Genomic DNA, 22,882 nt, shown 5'->3' with positions numbered 1-22,882 from the left:
TTGGTGCTCCTCTTATCTTCAGGAGACAAAACACATGACGAGGTTTCAGCGCGGGTGACGCGATAGGTATCCCCGGCTGATGAGACTAGGGAAACCATCCTCATCCAAAATGATGACATTTTGGCGGCATACGAAGAAGAGACTACTTTGAATTAATTTGCCATGACAATTAGCACAGGTGAACTCCAATGATTCACATAGCCTAAATAAAAAAAGTTAAGGTAAGGCATGGCAGAAGCTATGATCTACATTCACACACCAGTAAAGTCTTTTGATACATGCAGAAGCAGTGAGATGTTGAGCCCGTCAAGTGGATGCATTTCTTACAGGATGTAGGGACTCACACAGCTGTGAAGTGCATCAGTTGTATGGTTTCGTGTTGCCACCCACTGGTCGGATTCAGTAATAATACATTCAGAGAGGCAGCCACAGTGAGGAGGGTCTGTTGGCCAGAGAGGTTCAACTCAGGTCATTTTTCAATATGGACATATTTTACTGTAACAAGTATAATTTGGCAACCATGGATCATTTTCATAAAATGTTCGCCTTGTATGCAACACAAATTTTACTTTTCCAACAAAAAACGTGATATACAGAATCTTTAATATGTAATCAAGAGAAAGATAACTGTAATTTAGTAAGTTAATAGGACAAATTTCCATGTAATATAGCAAATATTTAGCTTGTCTATTTAACATTCTAATGTCAGCATGAAGAGAAGTAATTGAAAAAGCAGACAGCAAACTAAATCCTGAGGCATTAGGCCTCACTTTAAAAGCTGCTTTTGCTAAAAAAAAATGTACTTGCATAAGGACTGGGTTTTATTCAAGTTATTGGAAAGTACTCATCCGCTGTTTTGCAAATTCAACCTTGTCATATGGGTGCAGTGTTTTTGTAGGAAGTAAAACAGAGTTGGTTATGCTTTCAGTTTAATCCTCTTGACCCCAGAGACTAAGTTTTGCAGCAGGTTACATGGTTTAATTTTGTCATATGGTTATAAGGTTAGATAGCTTTTATAATGATGATTTTACACCTTATATTTATAATTACAATTTTTTTTTGTTGTCTAGTAATTTTCTTAACTTTTGATCCATGGATACATTGCTGCTTCTTTTTATTTATTTATTTTATTGTGGCTTGTAAGGTGTCCTTTGAAAGGTGCTTATAATAAAATGAATTATTATTATTATTATCAATATCATTATTATTATTAATTCCAATATTGTGATTGAAGGGAAACCAGTTTTTGGAAGAGTCTTTGCAGGGTGTTCTGTATATAAATGACTTTGTCAATGAAAGAGGACAACTTGTGAGTTATAACCAGTTCACTGAAATGTATGGCACTATCTGTTCTCTCCAATCCTTTAATCAACTGGTTCCTGCTCATAGAATGCACTTGAAGAGAAATAAATGATGATGAAAATTACAAACTGTTAGTTTGTCAGCCGGCCATAAAAAAAATCACAGACGGTTGCAAAACAGGAAGATAAACAAAAACGTTTATAATTGATACTTTAGACTTCCCTATACTATGGAAACTGTTTTTTTTTTTTTTTTTTTTGTAAACACTGTTGACTCATTCACAAGGTGTTTTCAATTGAAAATAATTTATACCTTTCTGGCTACCAGACAAATGCCAACTATATGTGGTATTAGAGAATCAGATGAATGCCTGTTACGTGATTCAGAATCAGAGTCAACAGTCTGACTTTTTGATATTGTCATATTGAATCTGCATTTTGGGGTTAGGTTCAAACAGTGTGCTCAAAAATGAGTTTAAACATGGAGCTGGATCTCCTCATGTAAAATCATGCATTAGAGGCTTTTCACCCTGACCAGAACACAGCTCCCTGATATGACAATAAAAACTCTCTGTGGTCACATTTAATGATATTGAACATTGTGCAAAATATTGTCAACCAGCAGCTTCAGTACAAAAGAATCTGGATCAGACTTCTGGAACTATGCTGACACTGACAAAACTTCAGATTGTAAGGCAGGGGACGACTTAACCTGCTTCTATAACAGCTTCCACTTCAGTGGGAAATCATGAAAAACAAAAGTAACAAGTAATGAACGTGACAAGCAGACTGACTGAGAGCGGAAAAATTAGACATACTGTTGAATTTGCACATAACTTTCTTTCTTTGTTTGGTAAATGGATGAACGTTTTCAGATTGACAGAAACATTTGAAGGGTTTAATATTTATATGATTATCCTGCAGTGGTTTCACTGGTTGGGCCCACTTGAGATCAAATTGGGCTATATGTGGCCCCTGAACTAAAATGAGTTTGACACCCCTGATCTGTAGATTTAAGGGCTTCCTTAAACACCAGTTATTTTGGAAGGATATTATACAAATAACGAAGGTCATTGAGATAGAAAAAAATTATTGAAGCTGAGGGGTAGTGAGAAAGGATATGTGGTCTAACTTAGAACAGTGTCTGGTTTCTGTTCTTATCTCTGCAAGAATGCATTTGTGTGTGTGTGTTTGTTTTCTCAACTTGTACTTGTTGCGGTTAAGCTAGTCTGGAATATTGTTATGCCAATATGACATTTCTGTTGTATGACTCTTTTCCCCTTTGTTGTGTAAGGTGCATTGTCTCGTCTTTGTCTGCTGTTTGTTTTTGTCATGATAGAGTGCTGTTTGTATCAGTGTATCAGTTGAGTGTACACTGAGCTCCGCTTCGAAATGCAAAAAAGTGAAAAAAGGAAAGAAAATGACATCGCATTCTCCCTCCGACCTCGTCACATATTGACGTTTGGTTTCCACGTCCACAACCGACGTGTAAGGTACCCTGGGTGCGTTGACTGTAGATGTTCTGGGACATCATGTGAAGTTCTGCCTGTTACATGCATTGTCTTATTTCAAGATACACTTCCATTTTCACAGGAAATTTATCGTTTACATACAGTCTCTTTCAAAATAAATGCACTACACCTCAAATTGACGTTAATTTTTCCTTCAACAACTAACGCATGTGGTTAAGTTTAGTAAAAAAGAACAGGGTTTGGCTTTATAATCTTACGGGACACAAACACCGCTCTCTTGGATGAAAGTCGTGGTTTGTTGGACCCAACTGTCCCTCTGTCCCAACCAACCCCACTCTCTCCTACTACGCAGTGAAAAAGAATAATACACTTAAATGTATTTTGCTGTTTTAAAAAACAGGACCTCTTATATATCAGTCACTTGAAAGATGAAAAACAGCTGAGAATCTGTTTTTAAACAAAGGTGCACTTGTTACATGATACAGCAAATTTTTGAGTCTTATCACCTGTGGTTGTTTTAGTCTGCACATACTTTCCAGAGGTGGAGTGTGGGAGGCAGGCAGCCAGATAAGTTTGAAAGTCATTTATTTATGCCATGTTACATATTAACCCTAAATAAACACTGAGAAACATGGTACAAGTCAAAACATTGTACTATGCTCCTTGTATTGTTCTACATTTAAATTGTATTTATTCTAATTCTGAGTCCAGTCCAGTTCAGTCCTACATGCATATTTTTGTTTTGTGGCATGTCAAACATTTAAGCTCAGGCTTGACTGTTTGGTGTTGATGTTGGGAGGTGACTCATAGTCAGAAATTTTCCGGACATTCCCAGTGACGCCCGCTCATGTGACAGTTCGCATATCTTGTGGAAACAAAGCCACTTACTTTAACTTATATCTTTTTTGTTATTTGCTTTCTGTTCCCCTTGACAAGAGGAAGTTGTGAACTTTTTTGCCATTACCTTAAAAGTAGAAAGATCATATCACCAGAACATACATTTAAAGCAGTGTACCATTAAGCTCTGGTCTGCTGGGTTTCTGCTGAACTTAAGTTTTATTTCCCCTTAAACTCAAACACATTCTTGTGTGCACTTTAGCTCTTTTTTTTTCCTTTCCCAGTCCCATTGCTTTCAGATTTTTAGCAGTTAGTGTGTTAGGAGGGGTAAAATGAATTAACCAAAATATGTAAATGACATATGTGTCTTTTGTTTTTTTGACAAATCATGGCTGAGGTGTTTGTCCTCAGGCTGCACGGTGGTCTCATATAATTACAACTGTGCATATTAAGGCAGGTTTTCATAAATTCTGCTTATTACTCTCATGTTAGAGTTCATTTCAGTGCACTCAGCTTTGGTCATGCCAGGAATACGCTGACTGACAAGTCACATCTTTAAATCACTTGACAGTTTAGACAACATGAATCATAATTATTGCAGTGTTTAAAAAACAGTTTTAATGGCTTTTATTATATGTTTTATGATGTTGCCTGTAAATGTTGTTAGATTGTACTGTGAAGTGATTTTTCTGAGATAGAAAATAAGCTTAGGTATAACTTAGGAGGAGTAGTCAGGTTAAAAAGGGTCTTAAAGTCAGGGCTTCTCATTTTTGGCCAACTGAGTTCCTTTTTTTTTCTCTTAGTAAGTAGTCTGAAGTGCATATATACTTTGAGGTTAATAAAATACAGACATGGAAGTGAAAGTAAAACCTCATCTTCCCCCACCTATTCTTAAACAAGATTTTCCTGTTCGTCATATGATAAACTGCATAAGAGGAGGAGGAACTTGGTTTGAACCTTATGTGCAGCTGTATTAGCTCTGTCTGCCTCAGTCATCATGAAGGCAGCACTGACCCTCCTGGCTCTCTCCCTCCTTCATGTCTGCTCCCCTGTTCCCATCAGCCGCCCCACCAACTGGCTCAGACAATGTCGCGCCTCCACCAACCTCTCCATCACAGCGCTGGAGGTGCTGCCGGGCGGAGGCTGGGACAACCTCCGGAACATGGACATGGGTCGGGTCATGAACCTCAGCTACTTCCAGTGCCAGACCAGCGAGGACGGACTCTACCTGATCCCAGATGAGGTGTTTGTCATCCCCAACAAGGAGACGGGCGTGGAGACAAACTCAGAGATAATCAGCTCCTGGATGGAGCAGAAAAGCTCTACATCTAACAGCATAAATGCAGACATATCTTTCCTGTCTTTGCTGAATGGAAAATTCTCTACAGAGAACAAGAGGATGAAAACCCATCAGGTCAAAGACTCCTCAACTACAACCAGAGTGCAAGTGAGTTTCTTTTTTCCACAGTTTGGGTGAATAAAATAAAAAGTATAGTATAGTAATAGTAGTTGTGGCAGCAATTATGGACCAAGAGCTAAAATGATCTTCCAATTTTTTTGTTTATGTATAAAAAAAAGTACTACTTCACCATGGATTACTCATAAATTCCCCCCATTGGAAATTTTTAGAAACTTAACAGCTAAACTGGCTATTTTAGAGCAATTTACAACAACAAAAAAATGGGGGGGGGGGTAATTTCTACCGAGCTTGAACAGATGAACAGATGTTACAGATGTTACCTTAACTACTAATGAACTGAAACAAAAACAACCTATAACATAATGACATGTGCTCTTTTTCCTCAAAGGTTCGTAACTTCATCTACACAGTGAAGGCTTATCCAGACTTCACTCTGGACACACGCTTTGCTCAACAAGCCAAAGAGATCGCCGATGCAATTGAAAACAACCAAACAAGGAACGCAGACTATCTCTCAGAGAAGATGGTGCTGGACTACGGAACCCATGTTATCACTAGTGTTGATGCCGGGGCTTCTTTGGTGCAGGAAGACTACCTCCGTTCGTCATATGTGTCGGACAATGTGTTAGAGAGTTCAACTGTCTCAGCTCAGGCAGGCTTAAACTTTTTTGACAAGCTCAAGTTTGATATAAGCAGTCAAAACACCCAACAGAGCTCATCACTCAAAGCGTATCAGACCAATATTACATACTCTATTACCCAGAGCCATGGAGGCATACCTTTCTATCCTGGCATCACTCTGCAGAAGTGGCAAGAAAGTACCAGGAACAACCTGGTTGCTATTGATCGGTCTGGATTTCCCCTCCACTATTTTATAAACACCAACACTTTCCCTGATTTGCCGCAGCCTACAGTTGGCAAAGTGGCTGTTGCATTGAGTCAGGCCATAGAGCGATACTACAGGGTCAACACGCGGCCTGGATGTGTCGACGTCAACTCCAAGAACTTTAACTTCCAGGCCAACATTGATGATTCCTCCTGCGAGGGCCCTGCTACAAACCTCAGTTTTGGTGGTGTCTACCAAGTATGTACTCCTCTCAGCTCAGATGCAGGTCCATTATGTGACGCCCTGGCCCAGAAAAACCCTGACACAGGCGACTTCTCCTGTCGTTCACCTTACTCTGCCACTTTACTCAGATCAGAAGCAAGACAGCAGGGTTACACTTCCTATGATTGTCATGACGAAAGATATCGTTGTGGGTTTTTGGGGCTATCACATTGCCATCGTCAAGTGTGCCAGGACAACTACCATGTTCGCTCTGCTCACATCGACACTTACTGGTGCTCTGTCAGCGGAGAGGCCCCAGAAAACTCAGGGTTTCTGTTTGGAGGCATATACAGCCCCTCACTCCTTAACCCCCTCACCAACACCAAGAGCTGCCCCCCAAACTTCATTCCAGAAAAGTTTCTCTCAGATGGCCAAGTGATTTGCGTGAGCAACGACTATGAAACTGGCACCAGATTCTCAGTACCATTCGGAGGTCTCTTCAGTTGTCAGTCAAACAACCCGCTTGCAGGGAATCAACGTCGCTGCCCTCCCAAGTTCAGTCAGCACCTCGCTACAGTGAGCGACGGCTGTGAAATTCTTTACTGTGTCCAGTCAGGACTGTTCACAGGTGGGCAACTGCTTCCAGTCCGTCTGCCTCCTTTCACTAAACCCCCACTTGTCAGCATGCAGGCCACAAACACGGTTATGGTCATGACTGAGGGAGACAAGAACTGGGTCAGAGTGGGGCGGACCAAGGCGTGGAAACTGGCAAAACCAGAGGAAATTGAGGCGATGGTACGGAAGATTAACCCAGAATTGAATCAGATGACAGGTGGTGAAAAGGCAGGGGTAGCCTTTGGGGTAATGGGTATGATGGTACTGGTCATAGTGGCAGTAATTGTGGTGAGGAGAAGGAGGAGGCTGTCTGGGTTTAGGACAGTGAGAGGCTATGAAGAAATACGTGAGGAGGTTGAGCATGGTGAAGGAGAGAGGGAGACACATCAAGGTGAGGCTTAGAGGCTTGGCACACAGAGACAGAGGTTAATCTGGTATGGCAGATTTTATTTTTAACTTCCTTGTTCATTATCACATCAGAAATCACTGTCACGCAACTTACAGGAGTGGGAATTTTTCACTTTTAAGGGCTCGGAGTTTGAATCAGTTGGACTTTGCATCAGTAATTATTGTTTTGAGGTGTCTTTGTAACCAAATAATAATTTACATAGCCACATTTTAACAGCTGCTATGGAGGATAAATGTTATAGCTTCAACAATCCGTTTATTGGTAGACATTTTTCCTGATAGAATTTGCACTTAGTGATGTTGCTTGGTATTTTGCACATTAAAACCTGCTCATATTATGTCAAATCTAAGAAACATGACTCCAGAGCAATCTGTCTTTGAGATAACCACATAGCACAAAGCAGAGGTACTTCCAAAGGCCACAGTGAACCAATGCTGCCCTCATGAGGCCAAGATGCATTAAATCATGTATATAAACATTTTATACTCCGTTTAAGAACTTGTATGATTTGCATAACTTTGTACATTGTATCGTTCATAAAATATGTTGTTTATGATTGTTTTTACAGATAATTGATGAACGTTTTGTGAAGCTTTTAGGAAGATTTATTAAGTTTTGTAATTTTTTGTATCATGCAGCTCTTCTGCACTGCACCTAACTACTAATTAAAATGGCATGAAACAATACAATGACTATGTATTCATATTTATATTGTATTTATGGTTTTGTGTTGCCCCCTACTGGCTGGATTCAGGTAGCTGCAGTCTAGAAACAAAGGTTCACCTCAGGTCATGTTTCATTATGATCCTTTTTAATGCACAAAACAAAGCAGTGGGCTAACATGAGTAGTGCAGTATGTTTTTTAAAAAAAGTAATTTATATTAAATAACTAGCAGAGCACGGAACAAGTCATGCAGTTAAATATATATTTTACTGTATTCAGAAACATAATCTCCACACTGGTATCTATGTATATTAGACCAGTAATTCAGTCACTTGAAAGATTACTTTTTAAAATAAACTTTTCTGTTTTGTTTTTATTTATCTTCTATCATTTTCTAAACATTAGCTTAAGCTTGATTGTTAGGAGTTAGTGTCAGGTGCTGACCGGGTCAGAAACTTCCCTAGACATACCCAGTGACATACACTCGTGACAGTTCCCAAACTTGTGAACACACGGCTGCTTCCCTTTTTTGTAGATCTGCTTATTAGAACTGTTTTCTGTCCCTCTTGATAAAAGGAAGTCCGTAAACAATTTGACGTTACAAGTAGATTAACTTTGAAACAGTATTTCTCAACCAAAGCAGTGCACCTTTTAACATTTATTCACATAAATCACTATAACTGCATACACTCAGTGTCATATGTATTTGGACAGTGAAACAATGTTTTTTGGCTCTGTACATCCGCACAATAGATGTGAAATAAAACAATTAGTGTGTGCTTCAAGTGCAAATTTAAGCTTCAATTTAAGGGCATTTACATCTATGAACGGCGATGGAATTGCAGACATTTATATTTGTAGTCCATTCTTTGTAGAGACCAAAAGTATTTGGACAATTGGCTATTAAGCTGTTCCTAGGACAGCTTTATATTACTCCACCATTACTTCATGTTTAAATCAGCTGATTAAAGTGCTAGATTTGATGTTAAGTGTGGCATTTTCATTTGTAATCTGTTGCTTAAGCAGGGCTGTTAAGAGGTAAAGCACCCGGGAACTAATTACTAATAGAGCATGAAACAAGAAATGCAGTGAAATATATTTTACTGTATTCAAAAACATAATCTCTGACATACTCCACACTGGTATTTATGTATTATTAGACTAGTAATTCAGTCGCTTGAAAGATTACTTTTTAAAATAAAGTTTTTCATCTTGTTTTTACTAATATTCCATCTTTTTCAAAACATTAGTTTAAGCTTGATTGTTAGGAGTTGATGTCAGGTGCTGACCCGGTCAGTTACTTCCTCAGACATACCCAGTGGCATACACTCGTGACAGTTCCCAAACATGTGAAAACACAGTCACTTCCCTTTTTTTGTGGATCTTATCAGAACTGTTTTCTCTTCCTTTTGACAAGAGGAAGTCGGTAAACAATTTGACTGTTACCTTAAAAGTAGATAAACTTCGAAACAGTTCTTCTCAACCAAAGCATCTTTTAACATAAATCACTGGGACTGCATACAGTCAGTGTCAAATGTATTTGGACAGTGAAACAATGTTTGTTTTTTGGCTGAGTACATCTCCACAATAGATCTGAAATGCAACAATTAGTATGTGCTTTAAGGACAGATTTCAGCTTCAATTTAAGGGTATTTACATCTACGAACAGCAAAGGAATTAGTTATATTTGTCGTCCACCCTTTTAAGAGACAAAAAATTATTTGGACAATTGGCTGTTCAGTTGTTCCTTGGACAGCTGTATGTTATTCCACCATTACTTCATGATTAAATCAGCTGATAAAAGTGCTAGATTTGAGTCTAAGTGTGGCATTTTCATTTGTAATCTGTTGCTTTAGCAGGGCTGTTGAGGAGTAAAGCACTCAGGAATGCACGCAAGTATCCTTTGGATTAGGAATGCATGGTAATATTGGCAATATTGGCTTTAAAATGAACTATTAGAATCAGCCAACATGGTTTTTCTTAATCTGCACTATAAATGAATATCACATGCATTGAAAAGTACTGTATTTCATGTCTCCATCAGCTGGTGGGCTGTCATGATAAGAGTATACATGCATAAAAGATATGGGTAGGTAGGGAAAAAGTGGATATAATGATATCTGTATTGGTCAAATTAGTTGTTATATATTGGCATATTGGATATTGACAAATAATCCAATATTTTGTATCCCTACTTTTGATTTTGTTGCAAAATCACCCTGAGCCCTTTACATAGAAATGACTCCATAGTCTGTTAAAGGCAACTGAGAAAGTCCATGAAGTTTCAGATTTTAAGTTACGCTGCCATGGGTTCACCCACTGGAAATAAAAAAACCAACTGATACATGTAAAAAGTTACATACATACATACATACGTTTAATGTGATGTTAATGTCAATTTGTCCAGTTACTTTGGGTACCCTGACATGTGGGGTCTATGTATAAAAATGGTAAATGCTAAATGGACCTCCACTTGCATAGCACCTTTCTAGTCTTCTGACCACTCGAAGCACTCAATGGTTGGAATTCCTGCACGGTTCACCCAATTTTACAGTCTAGCCTTAAATAAAGTTGAAAGTCAGAGAAAGCACATACTAATTGCTTTATTACAAGTCCACTGTGGCAGTTTACATGGCCAAAGTAACAATAAATTGTATCATTGTCCTCAATACATATGGAGCTGACTATAAAACACAGATTTATGTCTCTTACCAAAACATCTCCTGTTGCAGGTTTCATAGTATTGGCTTTAAATTGGTTGCATGAGACTTCGAAGTGATTTTTTTGTGATACAGAAAGAATCTTTGTCAGAACTTTGGAAGAGTATTCAGGTTAAAATCTTTTTGGCCGACTAAACTTTTTCTCTGATACTAAGTAGCCTGAATATATTTATTTTGGATGAAATAAAAATGCAGACCTGAAAAGAAAAGTAAAACCTTATCCTCACCCACCAGTTCCTACCACACTGTCATATGTTTGTCATATGACAACCTACATAAGAGAAGGAGGAACTTGAAGTAAACTTTATATTCAGTCTTCTAACCCCCGTCTGCCTCAGTCATCATGAAGGCAGCACTGACCCTCCTGGCTCTTGCTCTCCTTCATATCTGCTCTTCTTTTCCCATCAGACACCCCACCAACTGGCTCAGACAATGTCGCGCCTCCACCGACCTCTCCATCACAGCGCTGGAGGTGCTGCCAGGCGGAGGCTGGGACAACCTCCGGAACATGGACATGGGTCGAGTCATGAACCTCAGCTACTTCCAGTGCCAGACCACCGAGGACGGATTCTACCTCATCCCAGATGAGGTGTTTGTCATCCCGCACAAGGAGACGGGCGTGGAGACAAGCTCAGAGATAATCAGCTCCTGGCTGGAGCAGACAAGCTCTACATCTCACTCCATAAATGTAGAGGTATCATTCCTTTCAAAGCTGAATGCAAAATTCTCTACAGAGAACAAGAGGATGAAAACCCATCAGGTCAAAGACTCTTCAACCACAACCAGAGTGCAAGTGAGTTTCTTTTTTCCATAGTTTGGATAAATAAAATAAAACAAAAATAATAATTGTCGCAACAATTATGATCAAGAGCTAAAATAATTTTGCAAATATTTCGTTAATATATGAAAAAAGTTCTCTAACATGGATTACTTAGAAATTGTACATACTAGTGCTCATTAAACGTGTCTCTAAATGTGTCAGTGTGAGACGGAAGGCTATTTTTTATCTGTAGTTCCTGGACAGGTATTACAGACGTAACTGTTAAAAGCAAATAAACAAAATGAATAGAACAAAAATGAGGTGGGAAAAAAAAACCCTTATAACATAATGACATGTGCTCTTTTTCCTCAAAGGTTCGTAACTTCATCTACACAGTGAAGGCTTATCCAGACTTCACTCTGGACACACGCTTTGCTCAACAAGCCAAAGAGATCGCCGATGCAATTGAAAACAACCAAACAAGGAATGCAGACTATCTCTCAGAGAAGATGGTGCTGGACTACGGAACCCATGTTATCACTAGTGTTGATGCCGGGGCTTCTTTGGTGCAGGAAGACTACCTCCATTCGTCATATGTGTCGGATAGTTCATCAGAAAGTTCCTCCGTCAAAGCTGAGGCAGGCTTAAGCTTTTTTGACAAACTCAAGTTTGATATAAGCAGTGAAAACACCCAACAGAGCTCATCACTCAAAGCGTATCAGTCCAATATTACATACTCTATTACTCAGAGCCATGGAGGCATACCTTTCTATCCTGGCATCACTCTGCAGAAGTGGCAGGAAAGTACCAGGAACAACCTGATTGCTATTGATCGGTCTGGATTTCCCCTCCACTACTTTATAAACACAAATACCTTCCCTGATTTGCCGCAGCCTACAGTTGGCAAAGTGGCTCTTGCATTGAGTCAGGCCATAGAGCGATACTACAGGATCAACACGCGGCCTGGATGTGTCGACGTCAACTCCAAGAACTTTAACTTCCAGGCCAACATTGATGATTCCTCCTGCGAGGGCCCTGCTACAAACCTCAGTTTTGGTGGTGTCTACCAAGTATGTACTCCTCTCAGCTCAGATGCAGGTCCACTATGTGACGCCCTGGCGCAGAAAAACCCTGACACAGGTGACTTCTCCTGTCGTTCACCTTATTCGGCCACTTTACTCAGATCAGAAGTGAGACAGCAGGGTTACACTCAGCACTATTGCATTTTTGAGGACCTCTGTTGGGACTGGTACTACGTTCGCTCTGCTCGCATCGACACTTACTGGTGCTCTCTAAATGGAGAGGCCCCAGAAAACTCAGGGTTTCTGTTTGGAGGCATATACAGCCCCTCTCTCCCGAACCCGCTCACTAATGCCAAAAGCTGCCCCCCAAACTTCATTCCAGTAAAATTTCTCTCAGATGGCCAAGTGATTTGCGTGAGCAATGACTATGAAACTGGCGCCAGATTCTCAGTACCATTCGGAGGTCTCTTCAGTTGTCAGTCAAACAACCCGCTGGCAGGGAATCAACGTCGCTGTCCTCCTATGTTCAGTCAGCACCTCGCTACAGTGAGCGACGGCTGTGAAATTCTTTACTGTGTCCAGTCAGGACTGTTCACAGGTGGGCAACTGCTTCCAATCCATCTGCCTCCTTTCACTAAACCTCCACTTGTCAGCATGCAGGCCACAAACACGGTTATGGTCATGACTGAGGGAGACAAGAACTGGGTCAGAGTGGGGCAGACCAAGGCGTGGAAACTGGCAAAACCAGAGGACATCAACAAGATCATACGTAGGACTAACCCAGAATTGAATCAGATGACAGGTGGTGAAAAGGCAGGGGTAGCCTTTGGGGTAATGGGTATGATGGTACTGGTCATAGTGGCAGTAATTGTGGTGAAGAGAAGGAGGAGGCTGTCTGGGTTTAGGACAGTGAGAGGCTATGAAGAAATACGTGAAGAGGTTGAGCGTGATGAAGGAGAGAGGGAGACACAGCAAGGTGAGGTTTAGAGGCTTGGCACGCAGAGACGGAGGTTAATCTGGTGTGACAGATTTTGTGTCTAACTTCCTTGTTCAATGCCAAATCAGCAGTCACTGCCAACATTTTACATGATCGGAATATTTTCATGTTTAAACACTCCTAGTGTGAATCATCCTTGTCTATGTGTGCTTATGAAACCAATAAGTAACTCACACAGTCACATTCCATCACCTGCTATTGATGAGTGTAATAGCTTTAGCAATACATCTAGGTCTACCTATTTTCCTTACAGTATGTTGTGAATTTTAAGCTGTTTCTTAAAATAAGCAAACATTGTAAACTTTATCATCTTACGTTAAATCTAAAAGATAACAATCTGCCTTCAAATTCACCAAATGGTACAAAGGAGAAGGCCACAGTGAGCCAACACTGCCCTCATGAGGCCAGAATGCACAATGCCATGTGTATAAACCATTTTCTATCCCATTTAAGAACATGAATGCTTTGTATGACTTTTTTGAATGTACCATTATTTTTTTCCTTTACTTTTAATGTTAATGAAATTAAAATGATTTATAAATGTGTGTCTATTAAAATCTACTGCACTGCACTTTACTGATTAAAGTAATGTAAAACAACGCAATGAATCCATGTCTTCGTGTTTATATGGTTTGTGCTTCGTTTGTCGCTATTTATATAAGACTTGAAAAACACTCTAAATTCTATGAAAATACCTCAGTCAGTGGTCACTTCAAGTAATTAGTCCTGTAACAGGTCTGCCTTATGAGTATGCATCTTTTTTTAATCTTGCAAGCTTAAAGGGACAATTCACACCAATTAAAAAATACATGTTCTTCCTCCTACTTGTAGTGCTGTTTATCAGTCTAGATTGGTTTGGTATGAGTTTGCAAGCACTGAAGATATTGGTCGTAGAGATATCTGCCTTCTCTTGAATGTAATGGAACTAGATGACACTCTTGCTGATCAAAGTGCCCAACAGTGCATTAAGAATACGCTTATGAGTCAGACCCGACTCGAAGAGACTCATCTCCCAGTTTGTTGATCTTTTTACAGCTCATAATTAGGTCTCCACACAGTATTTCAAGGAAGCCTGGGAGAAAGACCTTGGCATCATGGTTGGTAATGAAACTTGGGACACCTACCTTTAAGACATTCACAAATGCTCCATAAATTCTAGACACCAACTTATTCAAATTGAAGTGCTTCACAGGCTGCACTACTCCTGTGCTTACCTACATTCCCTTTATCTCTCTCCACTTTGCCCAAAATGTAACTCAGCAAAGGGCACCTTGGGCCACCTCTTTTGGTCTTGCTCCAAGCTAAACGAGTTCTGGGCAGATATTTTTAAGAATTTTTCAGAAGTATACAACTGTGATATTACACCAGACCCATGCACTGCCATCCTAGCTTTATCTCACTTGCAACAAAAGACAATACAACATGGCAATGTGGTGGCAAAAAGGAAAATTTTGACTCTTTGGAAAACTGGGGACGTGACTTCTTTTAAAACTTGGTTGGCAGAAATCACCAACTTGTTACACACGGAGAGAGTTAGAAACAGCATTTTGCTCAGCTCTGTAATCTTTGATAAAACATGGCAACCATTCATGTCCTATTTATCTAGAATGGTCTAAGGTATTTGCATATATGTATAGATACTTGTTCATAATGGATTGGACAAACAACATGTGTGTAGTCATCCTATGTGCAGATGTACAGACACCCATTCTGTAGTAGATGCTGAACTTCTTGCTGGTCATTCTGCCTATAAGAGCGTATTTTTTGGTCTTCATTTCTTTTTTGTATTGTTCTTATTCAAGGGTGAGGGTGGGTAACTTGTATTTGTGCTGTTTGTGTTAAAATCTGAAAATATACAAATAAAATATTTGTAAAAAAACCCCCAATACATTAAGAAAAAAAAAAAAAGTCTCATACCAGAGATCATGACCTGGTTACTCAAGATAATCCACAGACCTTGTTGTGAGCTTTTTCATGTAGGAACGATTTTCTTTCTCTTGAACTACACCCGCCAACTGTATCACAGCACAGAAGGAAGCGTGCATCTACTCATGGATGAAAGGCTCATGCTCCTGACAGCATGAGATGTAAACATTGATGGCGTTCTCCTCAGCTGTGCTGTAACATTAGTTTGCTCAGTGATGCTAGGTGAGCTAGCAGTAGATGCATGCTTCCTTTGGCGCCATCTAGTTTGATTATGATGGCATTAAATTAACCTCTCAAAAGGCAGATATCTCCAACACTCAGCAACTCACAATAAAACAATCTAAAGTGATAAACAGCACTACAGTTAAGAGGAAAATTATGTGTTTTTGATTGTGGGATGAACTGTCCGTTTAACAACTGGAGTTCTATTTTTGAGACAGAAATTATATTTACACCACATAGTGTTGAGGCTGGTACAAAATGCAAAAGCCACAGTTAGAGTCTGTAGGTCTGTAAACGTGGCACCAAAGCACATACTGGTTGTCTAAATAATACCGTTGAAGGAAACCTCTTGCACACAGAGACACTTTTATCTTCCCTGACCTAACTGAGAAAACCACCAACATCCACCCACATCCATAAATAGACAAAGGCAAAGCTGACCTCATGGTGTTGGTAAGGTTATCAGTACACAGACAGGCCGGCTCAGCCATTATATACACAAAAACACACGCGGTCACTGCAACAGACACACATGCACTGTACACTCACATGCACATACATACATATACACGGAGCCATTTCCCGTAAAGACTGCTCATACCAACATGCATCTTTTCTCTCGTGACTATACAAGAACCTCCCTCCCCCACACATGCACATGCACACACACACACACACACACACACACATACACAGCTGTGAGGGATTCATAGAGCTGGGTCATGAACATAAAAACAAACCCAGTCATGCTGAGGAAATTGTTAAAGCCTCAGGGAAGAGAGCGGGAGAGGAAGAGAGACAGATACACAGCCCTGAAGCAGGGAAACTCCCTCCTTGGTCTTTTTTCATAGGGTGGAGGACGGACAAAAGAGTGTGCCCAGCAGGCTTTTAGACCGGCTAAAGCTCTGCCAACCGTGATTTTATTTCCAACGGGATCAGGAGTTTAGTCAGTTTGCAGTTCATCTTTTACGGTAAGCAACGCCATCGATGGGGTTTGTAAAAAGGGTGAGGCACAACAAATGTGTTTTTCTTGGCTGGTAAAATCTGGAGAGGAATTTCTGTAGGCTGAGAACGCTACAGTCAGACAACTGACAAGGACACACTCTAAAGAACGATACATTGAATACAATCCAAGGTCAGTGCATGTTCATGTTGTTGTGGGTTTCTGATGTGCACGTTTTTAGAGTTGTACAACATCTGCAGTAGGATTACTCCAGTTTAAAAGCAGAGAGGATTATAAGCTCATCTGTATTTACTGTGTAACATAATTCATCTTTAATTTTTAGTTGGGTACCAGCAACCATTCTGCAGTCTGCTCACTAATAAACCTGTCAAAATTCATTATACCATAAGGCAAATAACGCAACTATCTTCTATGGGCTTCATGTCAGACACTTGTTTCATGTTAAAGGGAGTATTTCATTGCAAAGAAGTAATCTTTAAAATATGGACTTCAGTGACTACATTCTCACCCCCCGTTTGTTGTTTTGTTTAGGTAACCATGCCATCTGGAGGAAACCAATGGAGCAACATCGTTCTGTTTACATTAGCTTTGGCAGTCATGTCGGAGGTCTGCAGGGTTCAGGGCTGCCGGACTGGCTCAGGGTCAGAGTGTGAGAAAGCCCCCTTTGTCCCGGGCCACAACCTGGCAGGGGAGGGTTTTGATGTGGTGCGGATGCGTCGAACGGGGGCATACGTCATCAATGTCAAAGCTCATCTGGCTGACAACAACACCTGTACGCTCTGTCCAAACCGCTTCCAAGGAGGACAGGTGAAAACTGTTTACCTCACTTTTTCATGGTGTCTTCAAACAGTCTAAATTCCCTTTACCTAATTCCAGCCAAACCACAACTTTCTGCTCCTTCTGCCTTGTGTTTTTCCTCACTCTATTATTCCACACTTCCTTTAGCTATTTTCTTCCTCAACCTGCATCCCTCTCAACATCCTGCCTTCCCTCTCCTCCTCAGATTCAGAGGCTCCCAGCTGCAGTGCTCGACTGGCGTCCCTTCAGCCGCTGCAGTAAGCAGCTTTCCAGTGCCCTCCACCACTCTGTGGACTCCCTGCTGCGTAGCTCCAACTCTCTGGTTAACAACAACTGGGGTGTGGGCTTGAGTTTAGATAATATTGGCAAGGTACTGCTGGGAGGAAGCCGCTCAGACCTGGCAAAGTTTGCTCGTTCGCAGCACAGCGTGGACAAGGCCACTTTTGCCATCCATGAGATCAGTTGCACCTACTACAGGTAAAAAGGAGTAGTGCTGGTAAAAATGCTGCTTTGTAATTGCACGTAATTTGCTGATTGATGTATGATTACTGAGATGATTACTGATTGCTTTTATTGATCTTTTATTGCCATTATACTTAGGTACAATGAGGATTCGACAACAAAAATATGTTGTCACGATGAGGTACATGGCTTGCAATTAAGCATCGTCACATACAGTATAGGCAAAGTCTAGCATGTGAGGAATTATGGCTCTATTACATCTGCATACTGGCTATTATTGTGGGCATTTTAGGTGGCATAACAAAACTGCAATTGAATATTAATTAAAAAGAGGGCTAAAATTCAATGGTGGCTTGACAGATGCCAGTCACGAGATAATTAGTAATTGCTTACATGGAATCAAGGAGACAGTAGACGGCTAACCAGCTATCATTTTGGTGGACAAGAGAAGGACATAAAATTAGGTATCAGAGAATGCCGGCAACGATAACAGTAGACGGCATTTCCATTCAAAGTTAAAACGTTTTAGCTTTTGCCGTCCTCCATGATGGAAATTACAACTGAATGTTATGTAGCTCTCACACAAGGAGAAAACGACCTTGACAAATACTGGACATTACTGGATAAATTACATAAAATAAGAGACACAAAATATTTCATTCCATTCTTTATAAACAATACGGCATCAACAACGCAACATATCGCCATGCATGACTAGTTTTATCGTCCTACGATTGTGCTGAACTGTACAAAAGGTGTTGTTGGGTGTTGTCTGCCATCTACCGTCTGCCTGATTCCATCTGAACGCAGCATAATTTCTAACTCCAGGTACTAGCTCATAGTTTGTTCTTGACATCTCCTCCATGTAAAGAAGGTAAAGCACGTATTGGTCACATCTCAAAATAGGTTAAAATTTGAAAGATAACCGAGATGACACCCTGCAAATGTTTCTTAGCTTGTGTGAAAAGTGGACTTTCAAAAGAGGATGATTTGAGAAAAATGTCCAAAGCGCGACTGTTTACTTTTTCTTGTTTATTTTCTTTAACATAAGAGTGAGCATTATGTTGCCATGTTATGGTCAAACTCTGCATGCCTTTTGTTTTTTCAGCTACAGGCTGGCTGATCATCCCCCGCTGAGCACAGAGTTCACCAAACATCTGATGAGACTGCCACGGAACTTAAATACGAGCCAGAACAAAGCCCTATACAGACGGCTGATAGACACCTATGGAACACACTACATACACCAGGTCAGGTGGTTGACATGTATGCTGTAGAAGGTCTTCTTGATATGAGTTTCTTACTCAGTGCAAGATCATGCTGAAGGTAATGACATAGCCTTCATTTCATTATTTGTTCTGTCTCCTATAGGTCCAGCTTGGTGGTAAGGTGAGGCGAATCACTGCCTTCAGGACCTGCCTGGCCACACTGAAGGGTTTCTCAGAGTCTGACATCAAAAACTGCCTGAACTTTGAGCTCCGAATGGCTCTTGGTTTTGTCCCTGGTAATGCATCCTTGTCCAACAAGTGTGACAACCTCCTGAAGGGTAACATGAGCATGGGCTTCTACCAAGGCTTCATGACACATAAGATTGAGGTTACTGGAGGAGAGAGGTACTTTCCTGACATCCTCTACCAGGAGGACCCGTCTGAAGCATACCAGAGCTGGATGAACAGCCTCCTCGACAACCCTGATGTGGTTTCTTACGCCATCTTCCCTCTGCATCAACTGGTGGACGACGCACAGATCAGTGCTAATCTGAGAAGCACTATCTCAGAGTATATTAAAGATAACCAGCTGCAGGCGGAGCAGGCTGGTTTCAAGAACTGCTCCCCCACACCCAACCTGGACCATAACTGTTGTCCTCTGCGGGCCGGCAGAGGAACTCTCAGACTAGAGATCCACAGGGCTGCAGGTTTGAGGGCAGACACCTTCACGAAAACCGACGCCTATGTGAAGATCTTCTACAACGGTATGTACGAAGAGACGGAGACGGTGATGGACAACAATGACCCAGTGTGGAATGTGTCCTATGACTTTGGATCGGTGGAACTAGGTCAGGCCTTGAGGTTTGAAGTCTGGGATAGAGATGTGCTTTATAATGACATGGCAGGTATATGTGTTGTCTTCCCTGAGCGAGGATCTCGCGCTCTGAGCTGTCAGCTGAGCAAAGGAGTTCTCTATTTCACCTACACAGTCAAATGTGATGCTCACCTCACAGGCTATAGGTGTGGACGATACTCCCCCAACGCAGAGTAGATTATTAGATTACAATGATTTGATGTAGATTTCAGTACTTACTTTATACATAATATTAAACTTTTAAGTATTAGTTTTTTCAGTAAGAGCTAGTCAACTGTCATTTCCTATAACTAGTAAACTCAATAGTTGTTAAAGTGTTTGCTATGTAAATATCTTGTAATATATCAGTATTAACAAACCAAATTTAAAGTCCTTGTGCATCCAGTGCACAAAATAAAGTGATTTTGATTTAGGACATTTTCATTTGTGGGTTACTTTGTCTTAAGTCTGATAGAGTGTCGTACTGTAAAACTTCAATCAAAAGCCTAGCCCCAATTTAACAACTTGTCCCTTTTACTAACCCAGTGTGGCTACACATTTTGACAAATGAAGGCCCATCTCAATTAGAGGCCTGGTCTGGTTGATAAGCATTTTTTTTTTTTTTAAAGCAGTTCTTAAGATGTATAAAACCAGGTTGTTGGCTACCTTAAATTATGTGTCCATTCCTCCATTGCCCAGTAATTTATTCATATTTCTGTAGTGCGTAAGGGTCCTCAGAACAAAAATATCAAAAGGGCTTTTAATAAAAAATAATCAAAGTTGTGACTGTTTTAACAGGATAAAGTGGGGTTGTGTTGGTACGCCAGGTGCCATAATCCTCAGGTGCCCCAACTCACTCTCTCTGATGTTCTGTCAGTCAGAGCTAGATCAAATGAATGATTCATAATTGATATACAGTATATTCTAAAGCCTAGTTTTTATACAAGTAACATTCATACTGGTTTAAATAAACAATTTGTATTTCATGAGCTTTGCTGAGCAATAGCTTTGTGTGACAGTCCCAGATAAAGGCCTGTTGATTTCAGTGATTAAAGCAAATAATAGCCTGGGCTATTAATTGAAGTTTTACGGCATATCAATACTGCATTAACAACCACAAGGGCTTCATATACTCACCATTTCTACAAAGGGACTCATTTGAAGTGACAGATGCATTTATGTGACATATACTATTAGAAAAATAATACACTAAAAAGTAAACTATGCAAGATGCAAGCAACTCGTGGCTCCTTTCAAAATAACTGGATTAGGTTTAATTCAACATCGTCTGGTCCAATGGTTCCCAACCTTTTTTCTTCAGGGAAGTCTTTTCTATCATTGAGTAAATTCACAACCCCTGACTATGTGACATATCTCATGAATACTTAATATTATATTCAGTGCATAACAATAATGGCATAGAACTGAAAAACTGTACAATTAACCCAAGCAGAGAGTGCAATAACTGCAGGTTTCTGTAAAATGAGATTTGAAACAGATTATTTCTGGACAATGTTATATCAGAGATAAGTTTACCTGTTGTTTTTATCATTTATTTATTCTTTATTTTTAATTACATTTTTTCATTTATAGGATCCTTTTTTGACAAATTCAGTGTTTTCTTCTTCCCAAGGCTTGACCATTGTTTGATCAATTCTTGTTGTTTTAACTGCATACTTTTCTCATGCAGGACGAGGCTGTTAAGCTGACAGGGAAGGTTCTGTCTCACTGTGCCCTTGTCCTGTCAGCTTTTTTTTAAAGTTAAGAACGAAATAGAAAATATCTTTAATATCCACCAGGGTGCAAATCTTTATCCTGAAGAATAATCTTAGCTTTAAAAATAACAATTTTATTTAGTTTTTGCCACAGAAACGAATATAAATCTGAGATAAAGCTCTACTGTGTATTTATTTAAAATGTTTTCTCACACCCCTTAAAATCAGGAATCATCACCTCATCACCCACCATGAAGCCTTAGTGGAACCAGTGATATTCATAGGTTTTTTTTAAAATCCTTCACATTACACATTATTTAGACCTCTTCTTTTAAAATTAGCCAATTTGAATCACTTTGATTAGTCTCAGTAGACTGCTGATAAATAATGAAACTCAAAAGGGGCAGTCTTCATCAGATATATCTTACATGGACTTCATTAACAAACCTATTCCAAATGTATATCACAGACCCTGTTGTTGCCCAACCTGGCATTACAAAGGTGCACATATTTCAACTCTTGCCAAACCACTTGCTGCATAATATTACAGTAATTCATATAATATGAAAGATTGAGAGATAATTTCCTTACCGGCAGCTCCTCCTGCTAAATCGCTGTAGGCATGATCACACAAACATTTATTCCAACTTTTATTATTCAGTTCAAACAGGGACCTTAAAAACATACAAAGTATAGTAAAAGCTTTTACACGTACACTTGTACACTTACAACACATTAGCCACTTATACAGTACATAAATGCTGCAGCTGCTTCATTAAATCACCATCTTCTGTGTCGCTCAGCTCAAGATATTCAAAGGAGTAGAAACAGCGAGGAAACCAATTCAAGCACTGTTCTTACTAAAGACATTCTGTTTTTTTATTTTTGCTGTAGTTTTTCTAGATTTACACACTAGAAAAACTGGGATATTTGTGTACGAAACTTATCGACTACACCCACAATACCATGTATCAACCTTCGCCAAAAAGATGACTAAAAGGTCCAGTGTGTCAGATTTAGAAGCATCGAGAGGTGAGGTTGCAGAACTGAAACTTCTCTTCTGTGTAAGCAACTACGGTGGCTGATGCGAAAACATGAAAACATCAATGCCCCAATTGGAACCAGTGTTTGGTTTGTAAATTCTGGGCTACTGTAGAACAACATGGCGGACTCCATGGAGGAGAACCCTTTCTGTATGTAGATATAAACCGCTCATTACAAGGCAATGAAAACACAACTATATGTATTTTCTGGTGACTATTAACTAATAAAAACATATTACACATCATTTCTTCCAATAGATGCTGCCAAATCCTGCACACTAGACCTTTAAAATTAAATCATTTGGATGAAACTCAACACATAACACCTACAGAGATACAATTTTCCAGATACTTGGCTGATTTTGTGAGGCAACCAAAACTGTCAAAATGTTTGATCAGTTCTGGTATCAGAGGTGCAGCAACATG

General features: G+C 39.9%; 3 protein-coding genes across 4 annotated transcripts; all 3 read left to right on the top strand.

The window, feature by feature from the left end:
- The first annotated feature begins 4,559 nt into the window (after window positions 1-4,559).
- LOC125890012 (macrophage-expressed gene 1 protein-like) lies at window positions 4,560-7,791 on the top strand. Its single transcript, XM_049578370.1, has 2 exons — window positions 4,560-5,057; window positions 5,419-7,791. Exons 1-2 carry the CDS (start codon window positions 4,608-4,610, stop codon window positions 7,093-7,095), a joined length of 2,127 nt encoding a protein of 708 aa, XP_049434327.1. The 5' UTR covers window positions 4,560-4,607; the 3' UTR covers window positions 7,096-7,791.
- A 3,018-nt stretch (window positions 7,792-10,809) lies between these two features.
- Window positions 10,810-13,864, top strand: LOC125890013 (macrophage-expressed gene 1 protein-like). Its single transcript, XM_049578372.1, has 2 exons — window positions 10,810-11,279; window positions 11,621-13,864. Exons 1-2 carry the CDS (start codon window positions 10,830-10,832, stop codon window positions 13,253-13,255), a joined length of 2,085 nt encoding a protein of 694 aa, XP_049434329.1. The 5' UTR covers window positions 10,810-10,829; the 3' UTR covers window positions 13,256-13,864.
- A 2,237-nt stretch (window positions 13,865-16,101) lies between these two features.
- prf1.5 (perforin 1.5) lies at window positions 16,102-21,912 on the top strand. 2 transcript variants are annotated; one of them, XM_049578717.1, is made up of 5 exons: window positions 16,102-16,548; window positions 16,909-17,184; window positions 17,381-17,652; window positions 18,746-18,887; window positions 19,009-21,912. In XM_049578717.1, the coding sequence occupies exons 2-5, from the start codon at window positions 16,915-16,917 to the stop codon at window positions 19,894-19,896; spliced, it is 1,572 nt and encodes a 523-aa protein (XP_049434674.1). In that variant the 5' UTR covers window positions 16,102-16,548; window positions 16,909-16,914; the 3' UTR covers window positions 19,897-21,912. The 2 variants fall into 2 exon arrangements, with proteins under 2 accessions (XP_049434674.1, XP_049434673.1); XM_049578716.1 differs by having other exon boundaries at window positions 16,103-16,384.
- Window positions 21,913-22,882: the final 970 nt, after the last annotated feature.

The sequence above is a fragment of the Epinephelus fuscoguttatus genome, linkage group LG6 (genome assembly GCF_011397635.1).
Source record: "Epinephelus fuscoguttatus linkage group LG6, E.fuscoguttatus.final_Chr_v1".
NCBI lineage: Eukaryota > Metazoa > Chordata > Actinopteri > Perciformes > Serranidae > Epinephelus > Epinephelus fuscoguttatus.
The sequence above is the reverse complement of the archived record's forward strand: the minus strand, read 5'-3'. Positions and strand labels throughout refer to the sequence as shown.

Bases quoted from the DNA above. Each gene is read 5' to 3' on its own strand.
- LOC125890012 (XM_049578370.1), top strand. From the start codon at position 4,608: ATGAAGGCAGCACTGACCCTCCTGGCTCTCTCCCTCCTTCATGTCTGC. The intron at 5,058-5,418 runs GTGAGTTTCTTT...TTTTCCTCAAAG, and splicing joins CAACTACAACCAGAGTGCAA to GTTCGTAACTTCATCTACAC.
- prf1.5 (XM_049578717.1), top strand. From the start codon at position 16,915: ATGCCATCTGGAGGAAACCAATGGAGCAACATCGTTCTGTTTACATTA. The intron at 17,185-17,380 runs GTGAAAACTGTT...TCTCCTCCTCAG, and splicing joins ACCGCTTCCAAGGAGGACAG to ATTCAGAGGCTCCCAGCTGC. The intron at 18,888-19,008 runs GTCAGGTGGTTG...TGTCTCCTATAG, and splicing joins GAACACACTACATACACCAG to GTCCAGCTTGGTGGTAAGGT.
- LOC125890013 (XM_049578372.1), top strand. From the start codon at position 10,830: ATGAAGGCAGCACTGACCCTCCTGGCTCTTGCTCTCCTTCATATCTGC. The intron at 11,280-11,620 runs GTGAGTTTCTTT...TTTTCCTCAAAG, and splicing joins CAACCACAACCAGAGTGCAA to GTTCGTAACTTCATCTACAC.